Consider the following 24,894-nt stretch of genomic DNA (forward strand, 5'->3'; position numbering starts at 1 on the left):
ATAGGTCCAGAATTCCTGCAATGAAACAACACTCCTAATTTTCCATTTCACCCAACTTCCAAACTTCAATTCACATTCATGGCACTTCAAATAATCCATAATTGATCTCACAACATCAATTCAGCAACAATTTAACAAATCCCCAAATTCAGAAAACCCTAACTCAATTGGCTAAAATTTCAAAATCTAAACGATTTAATAGCACTAACCTTGTTCCTTAGCTTAAATGAACCTTCAATTTGTCCAAAACACCTTGATCTTCTTCTTCAAGCTGTCAACCAGATTTTTCCCCTTCCTTTCCTTCCAAAATTCTTGAATTTCTTGCTTAATTCTTTGACTTTAAGCCTTGATACAAGTTTTTCTTTCAATTTCTAAGAATTTTGGTCAAGAAATTTGGGTGGTTTGGAAGCTTAAGCAAGCTTCAATGGAGGAAATTTCTTTTTTTTAGAGAGAAATGGGAAAGTGGGACAGCAAGGGAATGAGATTGAAGAAGAAATCTGTTTTCTTTTATTAATTATATGATATTTATGTAAATTTAAATATCAAATAATGTATTTGTCTTATTAAGCAAATTTCCTACTTTTCCATTTTCCATCCACTTTCTTTTATATATATATATGCTCTTTTCCATTTTAATTAATATCCATTTAGTTTATGTGACATTTTGGTCAAAAATCAACTCTTCGAATGCAATGACCAAAATGCCCTTCGTTTAGCTTAACGGGCTAAAATTGTCTGTACCGATTGATTAAATTTTCTTAGCATTTTGTTGGCATTCTATTGTCATCGAGACCTCAATAACTCTTCTCTGGAGTTTCAAAAATTATTTCACGAGGTTTTCCATAGGTTTAGGGTTGCTAACTGTCTTTGCAGTCGCTTCCCGTTAGGTCACCTATCATTGGAGTTATGGCTTATTTAACCTTAGTTCATTTCATTTCTAAAATTTTTCTTTAATTTTTTTTTTTTTCATTATTTGGGTTATTTATGATTCCTCACTCTAGTTTAAATATAGTTTCAGATATTCTGATTGTCTGGACAAACATTGATCACCGAAATAGTAGAACGTACGGACTATCTAAAGTGAGGATGTCACACACACACATGCGCACACACACGCGCACGCACACACACACAGAGATATATATATATATATATATTATTTCAAAAATGATAAAATAACAAATTCATTTTACTTTTAAATTTTTAAATGAAATTCAGTTAAGTTCAAATTAAAGTTTTCCATCCAATTAATCAATAATTTTGAACTTAACATTAATTGAATTCATTTTTTGATAAAAAAAAATTAACATAATATGATTTTTCATTTTTGATAATGACAAAAACCTAAAATTTATATAATCTTGTTCCGTAAAATTATTAATTTCAAAAATGGTTTTGCGTTTTGATGTTAATTTTTATTTTGATTCAAAGGGAAGAGTACAGATGGAGAAATAAAAGGAGAAGAGGGATAAGATGGTAATTTCATTTCGACAATGGAAGCTTGCTGACTTTTTTTTAACGTAAATTAAAGTTGAGTGATATTATTTACTAATAGTTGAGTGATTAAAATGAGACAAATTAAGGATGACGTTTGGTATAATGTATCCGTGAATAGGTGGTGGAAGGTTCTTGTTTCTTGGGGCAGAAGGTTCTTGTTTTTAGCCCTTACTATTCATCAAAGCAGAAACATAGCATTTATGGTTAACCACTTTTGTAAATCCCTTTGGCCTGCAGATTATAATGATCATGGAACAACGGGAAAAATCTTTGGCTTTGTTACTTTAGAAATCAAAGATCAGTAATTGATGCAATCAATGACATGAATGGCGAGGTATCTCCTTTCTTCCTTTCTTATGATTGATATGGTGCTCTTTAGGATGCTCATATAGTTGGTTTCACATTTTCTAACTTTGAAATTGCCACTCTTGTAAATAGACTATCGACAGTCGAGTTGTGAGAGTAAATGGAGTGACAACCAAGGGGGGTGAGGAGATCAAATTTCAGTCAAGAACGATTTCAATTTAAAATAGAGAGGGGTGTGGACTGGGTCTGGTGTAAAGATCGAGAAGGTGAGCATGATATAGGGACAGGTACAGGGAACGGTATAATGATACATTCAGAGTGTCCCAGATCTTGGGATTGTGATGAAGATGAGGAAAGACGATGTAAGCTTGCACATGATCATGGTCAGGCAAGGGGATGGTTTCTTGGATGGACATCAAAGCCGAGACAGAGATCTCGTTGTTAAGGAACAAGAAGGAAGGAACAGCAACTGGAATTGGGAAGAGGACTTGTGATTTACCCTGGGTTCAAGAAAGGCAGATGGATAGAACCAATTGTTACCGTGGACTTATAGACAAGGAGAAATATCCAGAATTGAGGAAACAGAATGAGTAAGTCCCACTTTTTTAATCAATTTTTAGTATTTATCATTGAAAACTTGTAGAGAGTTATATATATATATATATATATATATATATATATATATATATATATATATATATATATATATATGTTGTTTGTACGCATAAGTTGATTCCTACGTGGCATTCTTGGTGTTCTGCTGATGTTGCCCGAGATTCTTGAGTCAAATCTTTATTAGATTCTATCTAAAATTAAAGAGAAAAGATGAGGTCGATAGCCTGAGTTATGCCACTCAAACGCTTAAATATTAAGAGAATAAATATTAATTAGAAGGGATGTAGAGAATTGTGTACCTTGAATATCATTGTGACCTCTATTTATAGAATGGAGAATAGTGCCTTTTTCTGAATTACTCAGGATTTTATCAGCTTATATCAGCTCACTCCACTTCGCTTTTTACGGATATGTTACCTAGTATGTCTTATATTTCTGGCGATAATATAGGACACGCTTCTTTCATTTAACTAACTCGTGTCTGATCACTTTTTTACCTATTACAACTATCCTGACCAAATAAATATTTTATCTGAACTATCTGAACATTTTGTATGTTATCCATATGTCCAATGTCTCATCTGAATACTCTGTGAACTTGTCCAAACATGTGATGTTTATCCGAACACATACTTAACAAGTGAACCATCTGTTTTCGAATTAAGGGATCCGAACCATTTATCTTTTAGAAATCGAGTTCCTGTTATGGAAACTGCCACCTAACCAAAAAGAAAAATCGATTTATCTTTTAGAAATCGAGTTCCTGTTATGTAACATAATTATGATTGTTTACTTATGAACATTAAGAAGGGAAAATTTTTGAAAAGTTAAGTGCTATATTTATGAATATGTGATAATGTGATATGTCTTTAGTAGCATTGCCGGCACCATGTGATACAGAGGGAATGAAATTTGCAAACGATGCTAATTTGATTAAGTTTCTCTTAATTAACTCCCTTCCCTTTACCATGTAATTGACCTTAAAGGGCTTTTTCTGGAGTTGCCATTTGAAGGGGATTATGCTGCTTCCAAGAAACAAGAAACTATATGGCTTTTGATTGGTGTACTGATTAAAGTTTGGTCCATCAGTGGTCATACATGCATATGGTACTTGTGAAGTGTTATATCTGATGGTCATGCACAGATATGCCTATTCTAAAATTTTGAGAAAACACACACTAAACACCTGTCTATACTTACATATTTGGGGTATTAATTTGCAAATGTTGATTTGGCAACTTTTTATGGGTGCCATCATAATCATTTGCCTGCAATACTCTATACATTGTGCATGGCAATTAAGTAGAACTATTAGCAGAGTAATTGGTTTCTTGCATATTCCATGTGTTTGTCAAGCAGGCTTCCTTTCTTATATAAGTGGTTGCAAATCCTAATTTTATAAGTAAATTAAATAACAAAAATTTCATTTGTATTTTTTTTTAATAATTATTATATATAACTTTAAATTACATAATATGAAATTTCAATAATTAAATTAATATACGAAATAAAATTATGTAAATAAATGTATGAAATTGAAACTATAAAAGTCAACTACAAATAATTACTTAAATTATACCAGTGTTATCTTTTTAATCTTTAATTATATATAATCCTAGTGTACTTCTTTTGTTTTTTTTTTACAATTTTAATAGTATTTTTGTATTATTATTTTATTTCTTATACATAGTAGAGGGAGAGATTTTTTAATATATTTTTGAAATGTATTAATTTTATATTTATTTATTATTATTTATAATATTGCATACACTATATATGTGTGTGTAAAATATTTAATTTTATTAATTATTAATCAATTTCTTGTTAATTGTCATTCTTTTTGTATGTAATACCACTTTCTCATTATTTATTTATTATTAATTTTAATATGTTAGCAATAATAATTTTATACAATACACTATATTAAAGCATTTTTTTTTAATTAATATATAGTTGCATTGAAATTAAAATAGATGTTATCCTTTTAAAGACAAAGAAAAAGAAGAAAGAGTAAGCTAAACTTTTAAACATGTCACATGGAAAACTTGTACAAAATCTTGGATGACTTTCTGTATATGTATAGCTAAGATTTTATTTATCTTAAGAAAATAAAAACCTATATCATGAAGTGTTCAACATTATATATAAGCACTATTTACCTATAATAATATTAATATTCTTCAATTGTACTCTCTTAAATAATGTGAGGATGTGTTTTATTTTTGGCTTTTCAACATAGATTATATGTTTTGTAGTAATTATATAGGAGAATATATGAACTATTAAAAAAAATACATTATTAAATTTATATATTTACATAAAGACTTAAAATTATGAAATTATATTTTAATTATAAAATTTTCATAGTAAGTTTTACTTTTCTTCCATTTACTTGCAGATTTATAACTTCTTATTTGATTGATGTACTTTCACTTTTATTAATTTATATCACCAATAATATATTCTTAATTCTACAAAAAAAAAATATAGACACATATATTCTTATAATAATTTGTAGGGGCATTTTCAAAAATGTACCATGTGATTTAGCAAATTATTTAAGAGATAAGACTTTTATTTTCCTGATATAAATTGTATCCGTTAACGAAATGCTAAAATGTTAGACGTGGTATTAATACTAATTGAAATAAGAAATTGATATGTGAGAATTCCATTATTGAATGCTAGACAATGTGACAACAACATCAAGGGACTAATTTGATGAAAATGGAAGTTATCATTTAAGTGATATATTTTTAAAATTATTCTTAATTTCTTATTCTATAAATAATCTTCTTTTATGTTAACGTAACTAATACAAATTCCTAAAAAAAAAATAAACATTAATTTTAAATTAACGAAAAATATTAAAATACAGACAAAATAAACTTATTTTCTTTAAAACAAAATAACATATTAAGTTTGAACAAACATCATAACATAAGCCAACGTGCGTGCGATATTAATTTGTAATTTTAACTTTTGAACTACGTATTCACCCATTCATACATTTTAGAAACTTATTATTATACCCTATTTTTTGTTTTATTGTATTTACATTAAGTTAATAATTAAATTAATTATAACACATAACTTTTCATAAAAATATAATGTAATTAAAGAAATAATGATTCCTAAATCAAGAATTATTTTTAGTTATAGAATTAACTAAATTAACATTAAAATTAGAATTATAATTAAATAATTAAATTTAATTTTTTATGCAAATTATAAATAATAATTATGAGTTCTAAATTATGTAATGCAAGTGCAATGCATGTGTTTCAAATGCTAGTCCTTTTAAAAGGTAGCTTGTTTCAATTTGAGCTTTTGCGATGCATTGGTAGAGATGTGCGGCATGCATGCAATAACAGAGTTCCATATATATATTCTTACACAAATATCATGTGTTGCATATGTATGTAGATGGTTGATAAGATGCCTAATTCTCCTACTGCCTGCAGCATTTCTAGACCAAGCAAAATATTCGTGCAACTTGAATTGTATTTTCTCAAGGCCTTTAGAATCATGTGTGTAATGCTTCATGTTCCCTCATCAATCTGCCTTGTTCAGAGCGAGCCCATTTGGGAAAATCACTACTGTGATCTTTGTGCTTCTTGTTCTCTCTCTCTCTCTCTCTCTCTCTCTCTCTCTCTCTCTCTCTCTCTCTCTCTCTCATCCTTTTTCTCCCTGTATAAAGAAGGGCTTGGGCTTTCTCTACCTCTAATTACATAGAGTCATACCAATTAAGCTGACAACAATTGGTTTCATTAAATTAGTAAGTGGATATCTTTACATAAAGATATTCTTTAATAAAGCATAAGGAATCCAGCTGTGAAACAGCTTTGATTCCACTGAATATCTATCCAAGAAAAGGTTTCAAACTACTTAGACAACATGATGTGAAAACTAGACTTGTATCCTTCAACTTGAAATCTGGAAGGGAAATTCATTATACATATGACACATGCTGAGAACCCCAAAATGAGTTCAAGTTTTTAGGAGAGATCTAAATGTTGTGACTTCACTTTCTTGTGAGCCTCAGGACCCCCATCTGATGATTATTGACAGTTTTGTGCTCATTTTATCTAACGAGAAGTGATGCAATATGTAGGTGGAGTTTTTTATTGGTTGCTTAACTGAATTAAGTTAATATATTCTGCTGCAGCCAATACTTTTCCAAAATTTAGTGCAAGGCTGTCAAAAAAACAAGGCCAAAAGAAATTTTGATTTTAAGATGTATCTTTTTTGCTGCTCCATTTTATGATGCCTATTTTTTGCAGTTGTGGTCAAAACAGATAATGGTGATGCACATGATATTAAGAAAAAACACTATATCTGTATGTCTGCTGTGGCATGTTGTTAATATGAGTCACATCTCCTTAGCTTCTGTCAATTGCAAGGTTGCAGTCCATGAATATTTTTGTGGACTTGGTAAACATTGGCGTTTCCTCGTGCCAGCCTGCCAGGTCCTAGTCTCCTCAGGCACTAAAATGATGCATTAATCTGATCATGGAAGTAATAATCATGGTGACAGAATAAAACACTTAACTCATAAACCTTTTCTTTGCAGTCTCTTGTTGATTCAGAAATGATAGAAAGTAATGTGGCTGATGATGTTGGAATGAGGGATGGAGTCCTAATAAACGGCAATACATGATTTTGGTGCAGAAGTTTAGTGCAAAGATTTACTATCAGATATAAGCTTATTTCAATTTAAGATAATCGAAGCAGTCATGGGGAAAGAAATTATAATTATAACAGGTCTGGATTGTTGGAGGCTCCAGCAAAGAAGGGTGCTTATAATTGGTTTATGAAATGAATTGAAAATGTCAAGTGTCAAACTAAACAAAGCAGATCCCAAACACAAGGCACAATTGTCAGGCTCGAACTGAAAAATGGTAAAGTAAGTTCATTTTTCAATGTGGGCAAAATTTTAACTCTTCCAAAGGATGCTATAGATCCTTGAATGTTCACTTTATCCAAAGCGAAAACACATTGTGTGAATCCTAACAAATGATTTTTCTGCAGCTCAAATTGAAGGTAATTGTTCAAATAAATTAAACTATAGAAAGAAAAGAAAAGCCCAATTAGAAAGGCTGGTAATGTGTTTTTAAGAAAGCTTGTTAGATATCAGGCTGTAAAGAAATCAGGCAGCACCCACTTTCGGTGTCTCTTTTATATATCCATCTTTAGGTTCCTTAACAAGTGGAGTGAAGCCCTAAAACATATATATATATATATATATATATATATATTAAATGTGAGGGTTAATGAGTCTTTTCATTCAATTTTTCCCTGTGAGTTTCCGCTCTTCAGTATGCCACTCAAAAAAATAAATCCCCTTCAACCGACAGTCATTACTATCGTGCTAAGGGCAAATCTGTCCATGAGGCCAAAAGGCCAAAATACCACAAGAAGCCAAAAAACGAAACAAATTGTTTCAATCATTGCACGGAGGATGTTTACCAAGACAAAACAAACCCTCACTTTTTCGTTATGCCCCTTTTACCCCCTCTCTCTCTCTATAGAAGACATTTGACATCAAATGTAGAATAGAATTAATACATAGGACATTGCTAGTTAGAAATTAAACTCCCAAATTAACCTAACCCTAAACCCTAACGCTAACCCTAATACCGCAGAGGCCTGAGACTGATCTCACTTCCGTTGCTTTCATCACCATCTTCCCTCAATGCAGCCAACCCTTTTCTCTCTCCACCATTCTCGCCACTCTCAGCCTTCCAGCTACTGCTCTCTGACTTGCCATCTTCAATGCTTTCAGACTGGTCTCCAGTGCCCCTTACGTCAGACTCCGGCGAGCTATGAGCCTGTGATGTAGCCTTGTACATATGGAGTTGTTGGAGTGTGTGGTGGTGATGGTGCATCTGGTGGTGAGTTGGCGGCGGCGGAGACGGAGCTGTTGCTGCAGTGTAAAAGTCTTGGGGCACAGGTGGTGCAGCACAAAAGTGAGGTGGCGGTGCGTGGGAAGCTGGGTGGGTGCCATAGAGGGTAGGTGCCCCGGTGTGAGCTGCTGCAGCTGCGGTGGCATACTCCGGTGGGACCCATATGCCAAAGACGACCTGAGGTCCTGGGGCTCCAGTTGCTTGTGGGCTTGGACTGGGTCTCCTGGTGTGAAGCCTATATTTCTGTGCCAACACCACAACAACAATAAATATATCATCATGAGAGATCTGTACCCACTAGTTTTATAAAATATTCAAAGTATATGCATTGTGCAGTACAAACTCTGCACTCTGTATGTAAATTGTCAGGTCAAAAGAAATTGTACACACAAAGCCGCTTTCATGCATTCCTGAACCTGAAACATACCTGCAGATGGCTTTTAACTTCATCATTGGTCAAACCGTCAACCTTCATGAGCTCTCTGATTTGTTTTGGTGTGGCCACTGTTTTCATATGACCCGCAAAGAAAGAAATCAGTCAAACACCGATACATGAATAATTGTAGAATCAAGAAAAGCCATCATGACCAAAATAATTAACATGGTTTTATTTTTTTTATGATATTTACCTTGAGAACCGCCAAGCATTTGCAGAGCATTCACGAATCTCCGGTGCAAGTCTGGGGACCAACACCTCCTTGCCTTCCTATGGGCTTGACTGCTTGTTGTAGTGCTAGTAGTTGTATTATTTGTACTATTACCTGCCCCTGTATTTGTTGCTTGCCCATCTGATGATGAATTACCAGTGCCTTTTCCTTGCTCAATCACAACTACCCCACCATTATTAATATCAATTTTACCAGAATTCCCTATCTTTGAACAAGAAAACCCATTCTCTGTTTCCAAACATTTCTTGTCTTCCATTTCTTGCTCAGTAGAAGCAAGCGCTAAGGTTGGGCTTGGACATGAGTTTCGTTCTTTTGAGAATGGAAGGAAAGCTCCTCCATTTCTTTGTTTGGTGTCTAAGCCCAGCTTGGAACTAACACTGAATCCTATATTAGTTTCTCTAGGGAAAGCGGTTAATGTGGTTTGAGGTTTGGTTTCATTGCTATCTTGGCTCCAGAGTTGTGCTGTAGTCATCCAGTTTGCCTTATCAGAGATATTTGAGGACTTATCCAAGGATTCAGAAGTAGAGTTTTTGAGTGGTATGAATTCCTCGAGAACTGGCCTTGGCCCTTGATTTGCGTTGTAGGCTTGTAGTTGCTGCCTTGAAGTCTCCACAGCTGAGGAAAAAAAGAAAAAGAAAGAAAATAGTGATTAAATAGAATCATCACCCTCCTTTGTTAAACTATGATGACTTGAATTCGATCTTAGACGAAACACATGAATAACATCAGCCACTTTAAAATCAAAGAAAGAAGTTATAACAAATAAAGCCACACAGATAGATAGCCACCTCAAACTTCTATAAATGAAAAAGGATAAAGGAAAAGGTTAGGTTGTAGGACTTAGGATTTAGGAAGAGATCACATGAATATCCACTGTTCTCGCTCTCTATAGTTTATTAATGAAAATTCATATAAGATTAGTGGGCATGAATCCATCTTGAATCCAGTACATATATGTTCCATTTGTCATCAAGCATCAAAATGTTAAGAATTGCTTGCTTATGGAAATGCATGAGAAAGAGGAATCAAGACTCAAATACCGTTGGTGAGAAGTTGCATGCAAAGGGGTAATTCGCGCTTGAAAGCATCGATCTTTTGCCTTTCTTCTTCAAGGCGACAGAGAATCTCTTCAAGTTTTTGAGTCTGGTCATTCTGGTCTCCAAAAGATTTCAATAGCATAGAATAGCTGTGGGGTTTGCAATCCAGGGTTAGCTCAGACGGAGAGGCCATACCCTCTTAATTATTTTCACGTAAATAAATGAAGCAGCAGTCGCAAGAAATCAAGAAACTAAATACTCTCTCTCTACTCAAGAAACACGCTCTTGTTCTCAACTTTCATGCCAAAAACAAGAGCGACAGGATATGTAGGAAGAACAAAAGAGGGTGTCTGGGGTTTTGCTTTCTATGTATGAGTTAGAAGTAGGTTAAAGAGAGAGACAGGAAGAAGCTGTTGTTTCTGAACACAAGGAGGATCGAGGCAGGATCGTCTTCTTTTAGAGGTGAGCTGAAGAGAGGGAATAAAGTAGGGTTTAAGAGAGAGAAAGAGAAAGGAAAAGGAAAAGGTAGGGAGGGATAAAGGGGGATGGTAACTTCTTGCAAAGAACAAATCCAGAAAAAAGCTTAAAATTAGAGAAGGAATCAAGGGTAGTAGTCTGACACTACATGGCTCATGTGCTTAGAATTCTCTCTGGTTTTAGGAGTCTTTGTACGAATTCAAAATCATCCTTGTAAAAGATGATTCTTCTTCCTACTGTTATTCCTTTTTTCCCCTTTTTAATTAATTCTCTTTCTTTTTCTTTAATTCATTTGCTTCTACAGCCCTATGATTCTTTTCCAACTTTTTAATCAAATCAAACCTCATTAGCGGCTTGTGATCTCTCAATCTTTCCCATTTATAGTTTGAATGAATTAATTTGAGAAATTTAACAACAGAATGATGATTTCAGGTAAGGTTAATATATGCATGAATTGCAAATCAATCAATCAAGTGATAAAAAAAAAAGCAGTTAAAATTTGAAGAAAAAAAAATATATTTTTAAGATATGAATGGAATTAAATTTTGTGAAATTTATTATTAATTACTTATCATTTTATAATTAATTTTTCTCAAATGCGCATTGGATATGAGAAATTCAAATTCAACTCTTCTCTCTCTATCTCTGTAATAAAAAAAAATTAAATATCTTTTCTTATCGCATAATTAATTAAGAGGGCGTTTAAATTATAATGTAATAATGTAAAAAATTAATAAGAATTCAATTTTCAACATTATTTTTTATATTTTAAAAATGTTTAATAATGGGTGGATTATAGGGTCAAGATCAATTTGATCATGTCATTAATAGCGCCTACATATGGTTGATATTGGCCACGTGTACTGGAGTCCTTACCAAAGTATGCTATCTTCCCAAAGGAGAATTCTTACCTAATATCATCAGTATTAATAAATAATAAACTAATAAATAAAGGCTATGAAAAGAAAAAGAAAAAGAAATATATATATATATATATATATATATATATATATATATATATATATATATATATATATCAATAAATGAAATAATTTAATTTTTAATACCATATAAATGGGAAGTAGAGAGAGAGAGAGGACATATTCAAATGGCATAATTCAGTATCAATCCACCATGCAACTTTCTTTTTGGTTTCAAAAGTTGCATAATTGTTCTAAATTCGAGTGCATTCAGAGAGAGAAAAGAAAGAGAATATCTAATCCAAACGTAAAATTCATCAGAAAAGAATATAATATTTGCCTCTATGGATGGATTTTCTTAGTTCCAATTCCACGACTCTAAATTAAGGACCTCTAAGAGCAGAGCACAACCCACAATGCTTAAAAGCCAAATATCCAAAGGACCTCTAAGAGCTGGGAATCTTCTTCTGCTACTCACTTTAATGAAGTGGTTAGGAGGGTAGGAAGATTCTCTTTACATCTTCAACAATTTTTCTCTGCCCTATAACAATTTTATTATCAACATTACTCGGATCCGGGTCAGAATTTAATGAGATTATTCATATGCAATCTTAAGATGTATATATATAACTCTAAGGTACTTACGATTCATCTGTAATTTTCTACTGTATATCAATTATTAAAATAATCACTAACAACTAATTACTAGGTATATTAATTCCAATATTTCCTACATATTTAATGAAAATTTTTTAACTAAATTTAGTTTATCACGTCATTCATAAATCACATTATTAGTATTATATTATATCAAGTTAGAATAATGATGATATAGGTTGATACATTCAATAACTTGAGACAAATGTTTTATATGTACATTTTATATGCTGTTGGCCTGCATATTCTATGTAAATAGCAAGACTTAGATTCATTAATCATGTTACAGAAAAGACAATATTATCGTGATTATTATTATTATTATTATTATTATTATTATTATTATTATTATTATTATTATTATTATTATTATTATTATTATTATCATATGGTAATCAAGTCCGACCCATTTGCAGCCATGCAGCAGAAGCAAGAAATGCCTTTACCATGAAAGATAAGGGTGAAAGTCCTCTTCTTCATGTGAGTGTGAGAGAAGTGCATCGAATTCCCTTGCCTTAGGACAAAGAGAGAGAGAAATAATGATGGTTGGTCGCTTTCTAAATCAGTCTTCTAGTACAAGGCTCCAACCCACACCTTTTATGCAGATTCTCTCTGTTCTTTTCTTTTCTTTCTCTCTTTATTCTCTCTATGTATATGCATGTAATGTAATGTAAGTTGTCTTTCCTTTTCTTTTCTTTAGTTTTCTTTCTATTTCTAAGCATGTATGTATGAATGGGAAAGAAAGAAAAGAAAAGAAAAGATTCTCGTCATGACACGCGTCCTTATATTCCTTCATATCGTCCATGTGAATATCCCTTTTGTCTGGTCTAAAAATATGTACCGAATATTCTTTTTTTTTATTAGATTAAAATTGTTAAAAATAGAAACCGAGGTGTCGAGTATGAAGAAAACCCATCAATTAATATAAATAAATTACGTATATTTATAAATAAATAAATAAAGAGAGGAAAAAAAAAAAGAAATTAATAGTGGGGCTGTGCAAACATCAGGCATGCATGGAATCCTGTAAGGGTGTAGAACCAGTCACATGATTAAAACATGGGAAGGTGTCGTAGCAATGGTGTGTAGTGTTCACAAAAGATCAGCTAATTGTCCCACTCAACCTTTTCTCCATACCAATTTAATTTATACATTGGATAAGGATTAATTCAATCGCCACACTCGCAAATGATTATATATATATATATATATGTCACGTGCACTTTTTTACGAAAAATTATTTTGAGTAACTTATAGAATTACTCCTAAAATTTGGTAAAAAGTATACGTTGGTTCTTATTGTCTGAAAAAATTTGATCTTTTATGATATAGTCAGTCCAAAAACTGAACTCCATGAGTTCGATTCAGTCAAATTCAGGCTTAGACTCTACTTAAAATTCAAACTCAAAACTTATCTCTACCTGCAATCTTTAGTTCGAACAAATAAGGAAGATATCGATATTTTGGGAGATCGGAATGACATTCACATCAGAAATCTTGACTGAGATCAAACATTACAATTAATACACAAACCATTAAGCTATGAAAAGAAAAGGTAAAGATCTAGTTGAGATTCTAGGAAGATTGCCTCTCATATCCTTATAAAAGTAGATCCAAGAAGCAGAACGAGGTAAGTGAACAAGCCCTCTGAGAAGTCAATTATATTTTTATTCTTCTTTTAAATAAACTTCCGTCACTGACTTATGCGTCGAAGTAGCTACAAGTTGGCCACCGATCTTCATTTATTTTTTTGTTCTAGATATCTTGGAGACTAATAAACAAGAACAAATCAAACATATGGAAGATCCATGGCAACATCATTTTAAATTTAATTTTATTAATGAATAAATCACTCCATTAATTAATGAATTTAACAATTAGTTAAACAAAAATAATATATTATAAAATTACAATTCTAAGATTACCACTACTTTCATCTTTTGAACTAATCAATAATAAATCATCATAAAAATTTAAAAGAAAAGAAAAACAAGGAGTGTGAAATTAGCACCCTTTTATCATCTCTATCTCTTTGCATTTTTATCTCTCCTCTTCAATTTCTAACTTTAATCAAAGTAGTGTCAAGAAATTAATCAATTTAAAAACTCGAGCGGGTACGTGAGAATTATAAGAATGGTTTTATATTTTTAACATATTTTTATATCTAAACATCTATTAGACTTTAAGTGTGAATAAATATATATACACTTTATTTTATATTTAAATTTTTAATTAATTAATAAATAAAAATGATAATTATTTAAATTTTGAAAGATTTTGATACCATATTTAGGAAATACTCAACCTAAAAGTTTAGACTAAAGATAATTTTATGTCCCTAGTTTAATAGACGGTTTAGTACTTCGTGGGCAGTGGCACCATAAGACACATGTTGGTCATTACCATTAACATCACCATCCTTATTGACGACTCCGACATGATCATCACCTACTCCAGCGATAAATCCATCATCTTCTAGCACCTCACAAGGAGGAGAAGACCCACGGCAATCCTTGATGTCGCCCTTCCGGCCATTCCCACTTCAAGAAGGGCGCGTTAACTTCTCTTTTTCAGTGCTTTGTTTTCCCTATTTCTAGTGTTGTTGTGTCAATTGATTAGAAAGTCATCTCTGCTACTACAATATTGTCTTTTAATATAGCAGCTAGACCCATATCAAATTGTGCTTTAGCTATGCAGCCCGGGGTTCAATTGGCGATTTCCTTCTCCAAATTGGTGTGGAGGTGCAGAGTTATTTGGTGGAAGGCGGAAGAAGAGTTGCACATGGTAGAAGTGAAATGATTAATTTTTGCCATGAGTGACATTTAGGATGGATTTGAGCTCCAATTTTTGTGCTTTAATTTATTGTGGAGAGCTCATAATTGATAATTATGTTTTTGGCTTTGGATTTGTTATGAAAAGGTTCTATATATTTTAATTGAATTTCATGAAATTTCTTAGTGTTGAACATTTATTTGAGTTTTTTTTTTTTAATTTGTTTACTATTCATGTGATTTAACTTATCACATTGTCCCAAAAGAAAGTGTACAAAAGAGGACAATAATAGATTTTTTAACTCTTATTTTTTGCTATGCATTTCTAAGTGTGTGTCTAATAAGTGGCATAAAAGTACAGCAATAAGACTCAAATCAAAAAGTAAATAAGTGCAACACAACGCTTAAGAAAAATCTATTGATAAAAAAAAAAGTTAAATCTTATCATACTTTAGTGATTTTATTTAATTCTTTTAATTTTGATAGAATTGATCAAATTTTATTTTTGAGATTTTGAGAGAGGGAGGCAGGGAGAGACAGATAAGAAGAAAAGAGTACGAAAAGAGGGAAAGAGTAAGAAAGAGATTACAGGCAAGGGGAAGAGTAGTGACGTTTAGGGCAAAAAGGGGTGGGGGTAGGGTGGAGGGAGAGAGAGATGAATAATGAAACAGAAGAGAGATAATATCTTGGTTATTTTATTTCTTGTAAATAGCAATATTTCTTTAATTTGGAGGGAATGACCCTATTATTAACAAAATTAAAGTCAGAGGACTAAATTTTTATAATTTCAAACAATACAAATTGTTTAAGATTCTTATCAAATTTCAAGGATCATCATGTAATTTGTTCGATTATTTTTTTTAATGGACTTCTGCATTTGATGCTCAAAATTATGAATTTATGCTCAAATTTTATTTAAAATTATATAGGTAATTAGAACAAAAGACAATTTTTTTTTTCCATATATATTATTTAGTTGATGTAGAGTTTCTATTTACATTTTTATCTTCTATTAATTATTAGTTAATTTTGAAGTGTGATTGAATAATTATATGAACAGCATATATATGCAAATTGCAAAACTATAAATAAATTAAACAAAGGTGACAAATATTCAGAAAATGATAGAAATACACAAACTTTTTTTTCCTTATTCGTGATTTTTTAAGAGATACTTTAATATATCATATAAAAAATTGAAGTGGACCACTGCATCTTGTACTGTCTTTGGATACTGGCTCCCATGGGAGATGGGGCAAAAGCATCCAAATAGGAAACAGCCTATCTAAAACTTTTACCAGGCCCCTGCTGCTGACACTAACCTTTATTGTAAAAGCCCAGCTAAGGACCACCTTCCCTCTTCAAAGTTCACAAAGGCCCGATTAATTTAGACCATACATGCCTTTTATATATATATATATTAATGGCTAGCTTTGCTTATTTAAAGCTTACAATTAAATATATAAAAAGAAAAAAAGAAAAAGTCTGCATTATATTAATTTTGTTGATGATTCATGAATATTTATATTTATATTATTGGGGGTATATAGCATAATTCAATGTTCAATAATGAACCTATATTAAGAGAAGCCAAGGTGCTTATTGGCCACATTTCAGCCAAGCCAAAAAAAGAAATTCATTCTTCTATTTAATTAAAAATTTTATGTCAGTGCTTCACCAACATATTCCTCCCAACTTTTTGATAGAAAAACCAGAAAAATTCAGAAAAAAATTAATTACCCAATAATTTTTTTCTACCCTTTTCATTAATTTAATCTTGTAGAATCTTGCTGCCCAAACTAAATCAACAATAAATTGAAGAATTATATATATATATATATATACCCCAAATATTTCCTTTTATACTTCTATTTTTCTTAATTATAAATATATTAAATCATCACATTTTAATTTTTAATAATAAGTATATTAATATATTGTATAATATAGTTATAAAATTTAATTATAAATATATCTTATAATTAAAGATTATGTAATTAATAAATAATTAAAAAGTATATTATACGATATATTTTGTATTAGCAATCAACTTTAAAGTTGAAATGATAACTTACATACCAATTTTCTTAACAATAATTATATAAAATTATTTTAAAATTAAAATGGAAGTACCAAAAACTAAACTCAAACCAAAACATAAAAAAATAAAACTAAAATAATATTGGAAATTCAGTTCGATTTTGGTTCTTAAGCAAACCTCAAACCAAAATCACACATCCTATAGTTTTGAATATAAGGAAAGGTAAATTGACAGCAGCGTCAGTGTGCTTTGTGAAAGGTTTAAGATACTTAACAATAATGAAGAAAGAAGGTCTCATGTGAGGGGGAAAAAAAAAAGAAGATTCTGTTCGTCCGAATCCAATTATCTACCAATAATCTCTTCAATTTATGAAGAAGAATTCAAAATTCGAAATTCTTATTCAACTCGGTTCAAAAGTAGAAAGCAAAGAAAAGGAATGATCTTTAATTAGGGTTGCATAACATGAAATATTCTTAAGCTTTATAGAAAGCTAATGATGGATACATTTACGGGTGTAAGGTTTTGTTTATGAGAATCATTAACTGGATTTGTTGATGATGATTATGAGATCGAAAGTGATAGTTCCATTAAATATCATCTTTGCTAAATCAATTAGTATATAGATTCGTAGTTGGTTTTGGCTCGTTGTATCAGAATATTATTATTATTATTATTATTTTTAGCTGTAGGTATATTGACTTATTTTGATGCTCATGCTTATCTTATATAATGGACAGTTTATGCTTTGATCTTTTTCTTCTTCTAAATCATGTAAGCATAAGGTTAAATGATGTTTAAAGAGCAAGATAATAAGCTAAAATGGATTAAATGTTTCTTTATCAAGAACACAAAAACAATATACTCTATACACACATACTTTATATAAGGGAGGACCTAAACTGTTTTTTTAAATAAAAATACTATTTTAGATGTTGTTTAAAAAAGAAATTTGAACAAGTTATTTTGTTATTTTAATATTCTTATGATTAAAACTTATCAAATTTAATTTTAAATTATTTTTCAATACTCTCTGATTAGTATATCTAAAAAATAACTTTTTCAACAATAATTTCAATAATAATGCTAAACAGACTATTAATTGGTGGAAAGGTAGGGAGAAACTAATAACATACTTTTAAAATGGGCTAAAGTAATTTGACCAGAGATAAGAATGGAGTGGCTATCTCATTAGCATCTAAGCATGAATGAGAGAGTGGAGAATGGAATTAGAATAACACTTTGGTCGGCCTTAGCTAAAGAAGTCTTGTAGGAAAAGGTTCAATTAGAGTGTTATTGAAGACAGGAATTTTTGTGGAAATAATTATTAATCAATTAATTAATGTTTTTAATTAGCTCCATATATATATATATAAACATTAGTTGACTTGTTGCATTGTTTAGAAAAAAATGTCAATACAAAGTACACTATATCAAGTTAAAGTATATATCAACCATGGTAAATGTATCCACTACATAGATAATTAATTAATATTTTGAGTGTCTATTTTATATTATTCTAAAACGATTTATAATCGATGAGCTTTAATTTAGTAGCATTGAAGTAACTTTAAGGCTTTGAGGCCATTCAAGTTGCAATCAAATAAATTGTTAAAGTAAGAGAGGACATCAAAATTGATCTTTAATTTTTTAGAATTCTTGATCAAATCTTAAATTTGATACCTACAATGAATGATAACAAGTAAGAGAGGACATCAAATTTTCTTTTGCTTTCTCAAGTTTCTTTCCCTCTCTGTTTAGCTCTGTTGATTGTGGCCTTTTGGCTGACAATTTTGCGGTGCCTAATGCGTTAAAGGCTGCGGCGCATTGCAGTGGATTTGGTTTGGGAGAGGTGTACATGGTTAAGCTGTGATTTGAATAGGTGTGTTTTTGTCTCTAGTAGTCTGGTAGATTTGTATAGAAAATGTGTATGTTCAGAGGATCAGAAGAGATTAATGTATGCAAAAATAGAGCAAGATTTAGAATTGGTTGCAGTAACACAACCAAAAACACGGCATGCCCGAAAATACGCAGCTAGCAGCAAATAAAGGAAAACATCTGAAATGAAAACACCAAGCGCATTGTTATTCTATTAGACACAATCTCGAATCTGATGCAGTAGTTGGTGATGCAAGGGTAGTTTTCAGAGATGGTCAGATCAACAAGCCCAAAGATATATATGTTCTCAGACATGCAGGCTGTTAATGTCCATCTCAACATGGCTATTCTGACTATTCTTATTTCTGCTCTTGTTGTTAATGATTTTGGCAATGAGTGTTGGAGATATGCCTCATCTGCTGGCAGATAGGAAGTTGAAAGGGATAAAATTGTCTCCAATAAAATTAAAAAGATGCTGCCAACAACTTTTATCTTATTTTTGAGATTTTTTTGTTATGTTTTTGAATTTTAAATTTATAAGCTTTAGCAGATTTTAGCAAGTTATGTCATTATAAAAATACAGAATCAATCAAAAAAGAGTGAAACAATTTGCAGACCATTCAGTCTCTTCCTTCAAAAAACTGACAATGAGGCACTTCTGATATCCCAGAAGATGCAAGAATATGGGATAAGACCCAATGTTGTAAGCATCATTATGCATAGTTATGGCATTATTGCAGTTTGGAAGAGCCATTCATGGCTACATCATAAGGCATGATCTGTAGTATCGAATTCCAATTGAAAATGCTTTGATGGATATGTACGTTAAATATGGAAATATAGACGAGGCCATAAGGGCGTTCGATATTATTTTAACCGAGGCATCACCTATAAGTAACGCAGAGGAGGTGTGGAAACTCTAGCCGCAGATAAGCATCTAGCAAAGATGGGATAGAATCAGATAGTACAAGTTTATCAACAAATTTATCTGTTGGCAACCATGAGGGGATGGTAAGTGAAATTCTGGAGCTTTTGTGAGATAGTATCTGAACATCATGTCAAAGCAATTATGTGCGTTTTTTCTTCTTTTCAGGCACAGGAATCTGGACGAAACTTTCAGGTTTTTTCTCACTATGCCACCTGAGCCAGGTTTACCGTAAGATTGAAATCTGGGTTTTACATATTCAAGCACCCTTTCAAATGCATGTCCCGCTAGAGATGATGAGTGACGCCTCAGATGCTGGGGAATTAGAAGGAAACAAAAGCCGCTAAAGAAGACTGCTAGATGCAGCTAAATGCGAACAGCTAAGAAGAACACTCTGCGATTTTCGCAATGGATCACTACCAGAAATTTTGATCCATGGACATTTGCTTTATGGGAAATTGAAATGCGTTTTAACGGAATATGTTCTATTCTTGAGCCCAAGTTTCTGCTACTGAGAACAAAGGAAGTATTGTCCAGAACTATATACATGAGACGGGCATTCTGCCATGCTGATTAGCAAACACAACTCCACAAGACTACAGTATGCAAAGAATCAGACAATATTCCACAGTTTGCACTGAAGAAAAATTGAATCTTTATCTGTTGCATGGAATTTGAAGCTAAATCTGAGAGGACTAGGAATGAACTAATTACCTGAACAAAAGGTACCAGAAGACAGAAGATTCAATTTATAAACCAAACACGGTTACAAAATTTAAACAGAAAAATTGATACTAATGCTAGAGTTCTACTGAATTTAAGTTATAGAATTTTCCATAAAAATGAAGGAGTTAAAATTCAGAAATTGTTTTGTCATTAAGCTTTTCCTTTCCCATTATCAAGTGCCTGATCAGTCATCACAGTAAAAACACACTACATGATCAGAAATGATATAAGGGATTTACTTGATTTTGCTGAAAATATGATATGAGATACTGTATGCACCTAATTATTTAAGCTCCCTTAAGTTGCCAATTAAGTAAATGGCCGACAATCCGTGGTTTCTGCAAATTGGGAGCACAAATTTTTCAGTTTCTTGTCTATGTCAGTACAAAAACTTTCCTAGACCAAGCATCCATACATCATCATCATCTCTAGGACTTGCTCTCTTAAAATTCAGCTTTTCACATGGAAAAAAGCTGCACTAGTATGACTAAAAAAAGGCTGGGGACCAATCATCTTGTGGTTGTAATTGTTTTCCGCCAATAAAAGATAAAGAAAAACCAAGCAATGAGTTATCATCAATTGAATCATCTCTGATATGGCTCTTTCAGGATTAAAAATAAAAATTTCTGAAACAAGAAAGATCAAACTTTGTTTGGTCAGTTGTGGATTTTCACCCGGATTTTTTTATCATGTAATGTCTTAACTTAGTTGTATTTGGGTTAGTTGGATGTTCTCTGCTAAATTTTTCTTGGTTTCTAAAATTACAAATAAAATTTTGACTTGTTAAAAAAAAAAACTTTACTGTTTGAAAAATGAGTAGAAAATTAGAATGCAAATATTAGGCAAGTAAAGCCCTAGTCATCAAGAAGGCTTCTTTTGGTGGGTTCTTTTCTAGTATTTTATGAAGATGACATACATATAGCACATGGAAAAAGTTATCAACGGCCACCACTTTTGTGTATACCTCTTTCACATGCAACAAGCAGATTAAGCACATGTATAATGAGATCCATAATTCAATTAATTAAAACTCTAGAGTTTTTAAAATACTTAATAAATTAGCTACTCCTTTTGTCTCATAAAAATAGACTTATTTTTCTTTTTTTTATTTACAAGTCACTTTCCTTTTTAAAATAGTATTTCATTTATTAGCTTTTGATATGTTGATGTTAATATGTATTAAAAAGTAAAATTTATTAATTCCAAGAATAATTTAGTTGCACAAATAATTTAATTTTTAATAAAGTAACACGAGTGAAGGGTATATTAAAAAAAAAAATTAGATAAAATTTATTGTTTTTATTATATTTTTTTTAACCTATGTGAAAATATAAATAAAGCTATCTTTGTGGGACGGAAGAAATATATATAAACATTGAATGAAATGCAGTTTACAAGTAAATAAATTCTATTCTTTTATATATATTGACATAAATGTTAAAGTTAATTGTATCATAAAGGTTTTTTTTTTATATTTTGAATTTAGAATCTTATAATTTTAAAAATAATTTATAAAAAAAAGGAACTTTTATGTGAAGGAGTAATTTTAATATATATGTTAAGGAACAATCATTCATCCATAATACCACTAATCACTGAGATCAAAAAGAAAATAGCAGAAAGTTTGTGTTGTATTGTATGTATGAATCTTGCCAAAGGTGAGGGTGATTGCTTGTAATGTGATTTAAAACAATAGTATTAATTATATATAACTGACTTTCTTGGATCATTTGGCAGTTGAGACTTGACATATAGCATCTGATTGTAAGTAAGGTTCCTTAAAGTTTTATGTCCTATAAACTAATCCAACTAACACAAGACAAAGTTTCAGGACTCAAATTCATATCAAGTGTTTGATTATATTAAATAAAGGCCCAAGTGAGAATCTAACTGTGGTGTATTCGCCACTTGCTCACAACCAGCAATGAAAGTTTCAACTTCGAAGGAAAGAAACAGCTTGTCTTGAGTTTCGCTCTATATATTTCATTGCCACATAACTTGTTTAGTTCGCTCTATAATTTGGGATTTTTTTTTTCTATTTATTAGGAATGTTAATTATTTTCGAACCCAATTCAATCTATCTCGAATGTAAATAATTTTTCTCGATATCGATATTGTGTAGACGGATATAGGAAGAAGAGTTTCCTGCTTCATAACTTATTATTTATTAAAAAATAATTTATTTTTAGGTATTTAAATATTATAATTTTAACTATATATATATATATTAAGATTATGTTTAAATTTTTATATTTTTAATAATTAAATTTATATTATATAATAATAAATTAAATTAAAAAAAAATTTCACTTTGACCCACTCATTCTCAACAGGAAAGTCCCGTTCTGACTTCAATCTCTTGTAAAACAAGAACGGAGGGAGCGATTTCCACTCCTAACCCACCTCATTGCAATTCCAACTACTTAGCCACTTGATTGATGGCCACAAGTCATTGCACATTTGCTTGAGAATCAGTACTCTTCACATGTATAATTTAATGCTTTGTTCAATAAGGCCATTAGCTATAGAAATGATACTTTTCTAAACCCACGTACCCATCTACTGCAATTGATCATGAAATGAAAATAGATTGATGGAAACAAAATTAAGTCAAAGAATTAATGAATTTCAGGCGAAGTAGGTGAACTATAAGAAGGATAAAGATTAGGCCAAGAAAAGAAAGTGAAAATAACTCTGACTTCAATTTACTGATTTGAATAGATAGAGCATAGTCCCAATAAATTTAGTTTAGGTAATGTTAGCCTCAACACTAAGAAAAGAAAATAAAGGAAAATTAGTATGGCAAATGAGAATCCTAAGATACTAATTATGGAGCTGGCTCTTGGTAAGTTAGCTTACAGGAATAAAAGAGTGAGATTTTCTGCTTAATTAACAGTTAGGCAAACATTTTATTTGTGAGGGACCACAAACTAATAATTTGTTCAATTGGTTGGATTTGATGAGTATATGGTGCTTTCTCATAATGCCTGTGACACCCTCACCTTTTCCAAGTCATTCAATCACTTTTCCCTTTAATACTCTCTTTTCTACTTTTTGTTAGTATATATTTTTATTTATTTTATGGTCACACTAAAGTCCATGATAATGTTCATTTTTCTTTTCTTGCGCCAAAAGGCTTGATTTGAGCACTAGTGCATTCATTAAGTGGGCCAATTATATGAATTTATTCTCATAAACGCCTAATACATCTGAAATTTACTTAAAAATATTCGGTGACAACTTTTAAAATATTTTATAATATATTTTAATTTTTATAAACGTCTCATCTCATAATATACTCAAATTTTTTTTAAAATAGAATTCAGATATTTTTTAAATCTTAATCAGCAGACTGTTATATCAACAAACCGAAGAGTATTTTAATTTCATTTTATAAAATTTAAGATATATTATAAGATATTTATAAGAGTTAAGATATATCATGTGACGTTTTAAATTTTTAAAATATCACAATTTTTTTTTAAATTTAGGAGCCATTTTATAAATCTATGTTTTCTTGATTTACATTCATATCATCTAATCTCAAAATCATGTTTATAATTATTAATTTTTTTTAATAAGAGTTTAAGGTTCTCTTAATTATAAATTACTTTATATATATATATATATATATATTTACTTTTCTTATTACATATTTTGTGGGAGGAAAGGGTTAAACCTGAGTCTTCTATATTTAACATATATAAAGCTATCATTAGACTATATCTATTGTTATATTTTTATTTTAATGTATTAAAAATAAAGAATGCGTGTGAAAATTAAGGGATTTTCAAAATAAATAAAAAAATGGAAGCTTTTTGTGAATTTGAGTCAGCATAAAAAAATAAAAAAATAAAAAAAAAAAAACTTAAAGGGTCGTCAAATTTCAAATTGACAACAACTAGCCAAGGTGAAGCATGGAGTTTTGACCATTTCATTTCATTGTTTCACACATCACACATCAAAAGTAGAAAGCTGTTGAAGCAAAACCAAAGAGCGAATGTGAGTGGGCCCCCCTTACCGAAAAGAGTATCCACAGTTTATTTAATTCTTTTAAATTCAGAAAAAAAAATGAAAATAAAAAAAAAGCTATAAATCGTGTTAAATAAATTTATCTTATTGTTTTCATATGATTCTAATTATTTATCGATAATTAAATTTAGAATGTTATAAATTACACTGAATCAAAAATCAAATAAAATCATAATTAATTGATGTACGTATATTTTTTTTAATATCTTTTATCTAATATTATAAAATAATTATTGAAAATCTCAAAATCATATTAAATTACATAATTAAATGATTTGTTCAAATTAATTAAGTGATTAAATCTATTATGTAATAAAATTACTATTTTCCTTGTACACCCTTAATTTTTTTTTTTTTTGGATGGATAGGGTATCTCGTTACTTAGACGCTGGGGCAAATGATTGGTGAACAAATGAAAAAAAATCTAAAAAGACGAAAAGG

General features: G+C 30.8%; 1 protein-coding gene and 1 pseudogene across 1 annotated transcript; one reads left to right on the forward strand and one right to left on the reverse strand.

Moving 5' to 3' along the window:
- Positions 1-1,568: 1,568 nt before the first annotated feature.
- On the forward strand, positions 1,569-2,397 carry LOC131172191 (uncharacterized; annotated as a pseudogene).
- Positions 2,398-7,838: 5,441 nt separating this feature from the next.
- LOC110638299 (myb family transcription factor EFM) lies at positions 7,839-10,637 on the reverse strand. Its single transcript, XM_021788808.2, has 4 exons — positions 10,033-10,637; positions 8,954-9,607; positions 8,752-8,828; positions 7,839-8,567 (listed from the first exon to the last, which is right to left on the reverse strand). The coding sequence occupies exons 1-4, from the start codon at positions 10,220-10,222 to the stop codon at positions 8,052-8,054; spliced, it is 1,437 nt and encodes a 478-aa protein (XP_021644500.1). The 5' UTR covers positions 10,223-10,637; the 3' UTR covers positions 7,839-8,051.
- Between the last annotated feature and the right edge of the window lie 14,257 nt (positions 10,638-24,894).

Source organism: Hevea brasiliensis, chromosome 13, assembly GCF_030052815.1.
Source record: "Hevea brasiliensis isolate MT/VB/25A 57/8 chromosome 13, ASM3005281v1, whole genome shotgun sequence".
NCBI classification, from domain to species: domain Eukaryota; kingdom Viridiplantae; phylum Streptophyta; class Magnoliopsida; order Malpighiales; family Euphorbiaceae; genus Hevea; species Hevea brasiliensis.